This window comes from Lactuca virosa, chromosome 1, assembly GCF_052849685.1.
Source record: "Lactuca virosa cultivar CGN04683 chromosome 1, Lactuca_virosa_CGN04683_v6, whole genome shotgun sequence".
In the NCBI taxonomy this organism is placed as follows: domain Eukaryota; kingdom Viridiplantae; phylum Streptophyta; class Magnoliopsida; order Asterales; family Asteraceae; genus Lactuca; species Lactuca virosa.
The window spans coordinates 111,480,834-111,486,737 of NC_136426.1; the positions used below are offsets into that span (position 1 = coordinate 111,480,834).

At 36.7% G+C, this 5,904-nt stretch overlaps 1 protein-coding gene across 1 annotated transcript; it reads left to right on the forward strand.

The window, feature by feature from the left end:
- The first annotated feature begins 1,941 nt into the window (after positions 1-1,941).
- On the forward strand, positions 1,942-5,556 carry LOC145119195 (subtilisin-like serine-protease S). The gene is made up of 10 exons (XM_079054817.1): positions 1,942-2,016; positions 2,191-2,282; positions 2,396-2,493; positions 2,707-2,859; positions 2,934-3,045; positions 3,231-3,866; positions 3,974-4,213; positions 4,307-4,421; positions 4,505-4,709; positions 5,015-5,556. Exons 1-10 carry the CDS (start codon positions 1,942-1,944, stop codon positions 5,554-5,556), a joined length of 2,268 nt encoding a protein of 755 aa, XP_078910943.1.
- Positions 5,557-5,904: the final 348 nt, after the last annotated feature.

Consider the following 5,904-nt stretch of genomic DNA (forward strand, 5'->3'; position numbering starts at 1 on the left):
TCAGCGGGTATGCAGTCGAATAGGTAATTTGGGTCAAGTATTTTCTTTATGCACAAGGTAAATAAGGAAGTGTAAAGTTGAGGTTAATTGACTAATTCATAAGGTGCACGCTGGTTTAAGAATGTGAGTCAATCCATGGACCGGTTCATTAGGTAGCAATGACTAACTAGGTAGTATTTTGTTCCTTATTTTCTGTTCCCACGATTGCTCATTTTGTTGTTTTTTGGGAGTCTATGTAAGGCTATTTATAGCCCTTTGTTTATTGAATATATGGAGCTTTTCCATTTTCCTTGCAACGTTAGTTTCCCATACATAATACGTGAGTAGTGTGTGTTGTGTGTTATTAAGGGACCTGATCCTACAGTTCCAACACCTATAGTAATATCATTCAAAAATTAATGGTTACGAACAAAGGGGATGCGATAAGGCTTAATGAAAAATCGATAGCTTAGCTTATTGTACCGGTGTAAGGCTCTTGCCAAGTTACCGTAGACAACATTTTGGTTGAAATATGCATTTCGTCCTCGAATGGTCCACACTATGTCGTAGTTAGGTGCAAATGTGTGTGAAAAGTCAAGAAATATGGACGAAAGAGATAGACAGTCGCGAGAAGCTTAATAAGGTGAAGAAGATCAATGAAGAAGATGAAATATATGAAATGGGTTTCTTGAAAGTTTAAACCTGTAACTTACACATAGATGTGATATGATATAATAAGGTATAATCAGTGTTGTAAAAATCCTGATTAGGTCCCGATTAATCTCCAATTAATCCCTAGGCGCTACCCGACCGATTAGAGGGCGCCTAGCGATTAATCATTGCCTACAAAATGATTGAAATAGTAGAAAACGATGAAATTTGAACACTTTGAAGAAGTTCTATCTCTATAGAAACCATTTGAGGAATGATTAATGTTGTATTAATCATATTAACCTATTTTATTAAGATATTAGTAGTATTTACGACTTTTGTTATGATATTAGTCATATTTAATTTTTGAAAATTTAACGATTTAGCAATTAATGGTCCCCGATTAATCCCCGCCTAACCGATTAATCCCTTAGAGCATCCACAATGCATAGTTTAATGAGAGAGTTCAATAAGGTGGCATGCCAAATTGGCATTCAATGGATTAAACTCTACCATTGTGGGATGCCATGTTGGCATTCAATGAATATGAAGTTCAATGCCATTGAACTCTTCAATGGGAAAAAAAGAAACCTTTTAACTATTAAATCTATATTCTATTGAACTCTATTGAGTTCAATGCATTGTAGAAAAATTAATGTAGAGTTATATAGTAAGTAAAATGATGATGCGTCAATCCATTAAACTGTAATAAGTTTAATGCATTGTGGATGCTCTTAGCCCCAGTCCACTGACTAGCTAACGTCAAACGTTTTTTACAACCTTAGGTATAATAACTTATCATGCCGACAATACAAGGATGTAGCATAGGTACAAGATATTGGACGATAATGCCCTTACGTGCAGGCCATGTGTTGAGGATTAACGAACACCCTTAGACGTCTTCAGTTTAATAGACCACTTTTGCATGAAAAAAACACCTTAAGGAGTTACTGATGCAAGAAAAAAAACTTGGAATCAACTTTTTCCGATTAGCAAACAACAGGGACCATTTATGATTTAGTCTTATAAACTTTTTTTATCATATTTTCAATAATCCAATTATTTCTTTAATTAAATCATAATATGCCAATTGCTTAGAGCAAAAACAAAAGCCGGCAATGCAAACCAGCCGACCCGTTGATGCTTTCTTTCGACTACTCATTTCATCGAATTACATCAAATTAATTAATTAATTAATTTTAACTTTATATTAATTGCTACATGCTGAATGATTTCACCTATAAAAAGTGTACTAGCTCAATTGCAAAAAAGCTAAACTTGCTTTGCTGCCAAGAGTAGTCCTCGGTAAATATGAAAGCAGCAAGACTTTTGGGTCTACTTTTACTAGTTACACTTGCGTTAGGCCATGGAGCCGATGATAGAAAGGTAACATGTTCTCTCTTGAAATATTTATTCTAACAGTGTTACGTTACGAAGGGACATTACAGTGTCATACTTGCAAGAGAATTACAGTTTCTTTAACAAAATAAAGTTTTATTAGCGACAATCTCTCACAAAAAATTTGACTTGTGGTTAACGAATGTATTTCTTGATCTATAGCATTACATAGTCTACATGGGACAACACTCACACCCGAGCTCACAGTCTGTCATCTCAGCTAACCATGAAATGCTCACGTTGGTTCTTGAAAGGCAAGCACATATACATTCGTTTATTATATTGTTGGAGCATTTATCCCATGGATATCGGATGAGGATCCATAAGACAAAAACATGGTTTTTGTGACAAATCTATTCTTTTGCAGTTATAATGGAGCAAAAGAAGCCGCAATCCATCATTATACTAAAAGCTTCAGAGGTTTTTCCGCCATGCTTACTCCCGATCAAGCAACTAGACTTTCAGGTTTCCTCATTTATATACCAACTGAATAAAAATTTCTGGCGTTGGATATATAATTTGTATATATTAAAGTCGTAATAGATCTCGGAAATTAGAAAGACTGTGTCTAAAGGAACTAGAGTATATATCTCTATCTGTTTATCTTTTGTATTTTTAACTCGATCATTCGATCATTAACAGTACTCTAAACAGTTTACAATTCCATTTGTATCACAGAAAACGAAGCTGTTATTTCAGTCTTTGAGAGCAGAATGAATCAATTGCATACGACTAAGTCATGGAGATTTCTAGGAGTAGATTCTATTCCACAATATAACAAGCTTCCTATGGATATAAAATCAGATGTAATTGTTGGTGTCATTGATACTGGTACGTACTTGTTAATTAAAAAACTATAATGACCACATAAAGTTCATTTCTAATAGAAACAACACTCCATTTAGGCTTTTGGCCAGAATCGGAAAGCTTCGATGACTATGGACTTGGGCCTGTGCCAATAAAATTCAAGGGAGAATGTGTACCTGGACAGAAATTCACACAATCCAACTGTAACAGGTAAGCGTTGCAAAAAATAGTCATGGTTGTCACTAATTGTTCTCTATGCGTCACTAAAGGACATTGTCTTATATCATTTGCAATAACCTTGTAATTGCAAAGGGATTATTTTCAAATGTCAAATTTCGAACATCCATTAAAAAATGTTTCATCACAATAGTCCCCACTTTGCAAACTTTTTGCAGAAAGATTATAGGAGCTAGATACTACTCGAAAGGATTTGAAGCAATAAACGGACCTCTAGAGAACCTCAACCGAACTTTCTTTCGATCTGCACGAGATACTGATGGCCACGGGACCCACACGTCCTCTACCATTGCCGGATCAAAGGTCTCCAACGTGAGTTTACATGGGTTAGCATCCGGTATAGCCACCGGAGGTGTACCAAGTGCTAGACTTTCCATCTACAAAGCTTGTTGGTTCAACGACTGTGAAGATGCCGACCTTCTTGCAGCACTTGATGATGCGATTCACGATGGTGTTGATGTTATTTCTATGTCTCTTGGTCCATTTCCACCTCAACCGGTTTACTTTGAGGATGTGATTTCAATTGGATCATTTCATGCTTTTGAGAAAGGGATTGTCGTATGCGCGTCTGCTGGGAACAGCTTTTTGCCAAGCACAGCGATCAATGTGGCCCCGTGGATCCTTACTGTTGGTGCTAGTACGATTGATCGCGAGTTTCCGTCATACGTGCTACTTGGAAATATGAAACAATTGAAGGGTTTCGGTGTAAACACCACACCCGATCTAGGGAAACAATATAGTCTTCTATCTGGAGGTGTTGCTGCAGCTTCCGGTGTCCCATCAAGAAATGCAAGGTATTCTAAAGAACTTAATTAACCACAATAAAATTAAAACATTAGCGATGCATAATTTGTCGCAACAAAACAATTATTTGCTAAATCAACTTCTATTATATATCTAGCTTTTGCAAGAAAAACACCTTGGATTCAAACTTGATAAAGGGGAAGATTGTGGTGTGTAAACTTGAGACGTTGACCGAGGATAGAAAAGAGAAAGCGATTGCAATAAAAGAAGGCGGAGGTGCAGGGATGATCCTAGTTGACCCTCTAGCGAAATACGTTCTCTTTCAACCTGTAATTCGAAGCGTTTTAATTGGTCAAGAAGAAGCTCAAGAGCTTCAATTGTACATGAACACTAATAAGTAAGTTTCCTGTTCCCACTCATGTAACTCTATATAGAGAATGCATTAACAACACAATTTTGATCTAATAGTTACTTTTCATCATGATCCAAGGAACTCGACTGCTAGAATCTACCAAACAGTAACACATGTCGGGATTAAACCAGCACCAGTCATGGCGATTTTCTCCTCCAAGGGGCCGAATATAATAACTCCTGACATCATTAAAGTTTGTATTTTTACCATTATATTAGATTTTTTTCCAAATGAATATCGATTCTAATGCATGATGGTTGCAACTACTGAATGCAGCCGGATATCACTGCACCAGGAGTGAACATTTTGGCTGCATGGTCACCTTTAGCGACGGAAGACACTGCTGGCAACAACCTTAACTATAACATAATCTCCGGCACATCTATGTCATGTCCACATGTTGCTGGAGTCGCAGCACTGTTAAAATCAGTTCATCCAAACTGGAGTCCTGCCATGATAAAATCTGCGATAATGACCACAGGTCAACCCTTTGCTTAGTGTTTGATTCCTTTGACTTAATGAACTTAACAGAATAGAAGCCATCACTAAACTATATATACCATTATATATTATTTTTTTAACTTAATGTAACAAGAATGATTTGCATTATGTACAAAATTCTTTTGTGATCCATGAGATGGTTTTTGAAGAATGACCAAAGTTAAGTCCCAAAAGATAATGCACTATGACCACCTATTCAACGGTCATCCTATGTGATGCACACTTGTGTTTCTAATTCATTTTGTAATCATCTTTCTTATCGTATCATTCTCACTTTTCTTACAGCTGTTACAACCGATAACACCCGAAACCTCATAAAAAACGACGATTCAACTTATGCAACACCTTTTGATTACGGATCTGGACACATAAATCCCGGTGCAGCAGTCAACCCTGGACTTATTTACGATTTTGACACCAATGATCTCATCAACTTCCTTTGCAGCAGCGGTGCAACTCTCTCACAACTCAAGAACTTGACCACAACGCCAGTTTACTGCAAGAATCCTCCCATAGCCTCCTATAACTTCAACTATCCGTCGATTGGTGTTGCTAATTTGACTGGAAATTTGTCGGTGTACAGGACAGTTACTTTCATTGGTGAAGGCCCGGCAGTTTTTTATTCGAAACTAGAAATCACAGGAGTAAAAGCTTCCGTTTACCCTAATGTTATGAGGTTTGGGAAGTCGGGGGAGAAGATGACTTACAGGATTGATTTTGGAACTTATAAGAGCAGCAATGGTAGCTTTGAGTTTGGATCGTTGACATGGATGAATAACATTTATAGGGTTAGGAGTCCGATTGCGGTTAATGTGGTATCGGCTTAGGAGTCTACCGTGTATATTTGAATTTGATTATTTTATATTATATACGCGTTATTTCTTTTGTCCGGTATACATGAACCAAAAAAATTTAAGTCATTCTCGATGCGTGATTATCGGAACAATGATAATTTAGCGACGAGGTGGAATCCGTCAATTGAAATTTAAACTATCATTAACATATATTTGAATTTAAAAATAAGCAACGGATGTGATGGGTTAGCAACGGAAATAAAATCCGTCACCAAAACTCGTGGCTGAATTTGAACCGAGTGTTGTTCAAAACATATGCATGTGAATATGTTTTGTTAAATGGCTTAAAGCTTAAATCTGTAGTTTAGTTGGTAAATAAGA

What these genes read in the sequence shown, in the direction of transcription:
- LOC145119195 (XM_079054817.1), top strand. Translation starts at nt 1,942, where the DNA reads ATGAAAGCAGCAAGACTTTTGGGTCTACTTTTACTAGTTACACTTGCG. An exon ending in ATGGAGCCGATGATAGAAAG is followed by an intron (nt 2,017 to 2,190) that starts GTAACATGTTCT and finishes CTTGATCTATAG; the next exon opens with CATTACATAGTCTACATGGG. An exon ending in GTCCCATCAAGAAATGCAAG is followed by an intron (nt 3,867 to 3,973) that starts GTATTCTAAAGA and finishes TTATATATCTAG; the next exon opens with CTTTTGCAAGAAAAACACCT.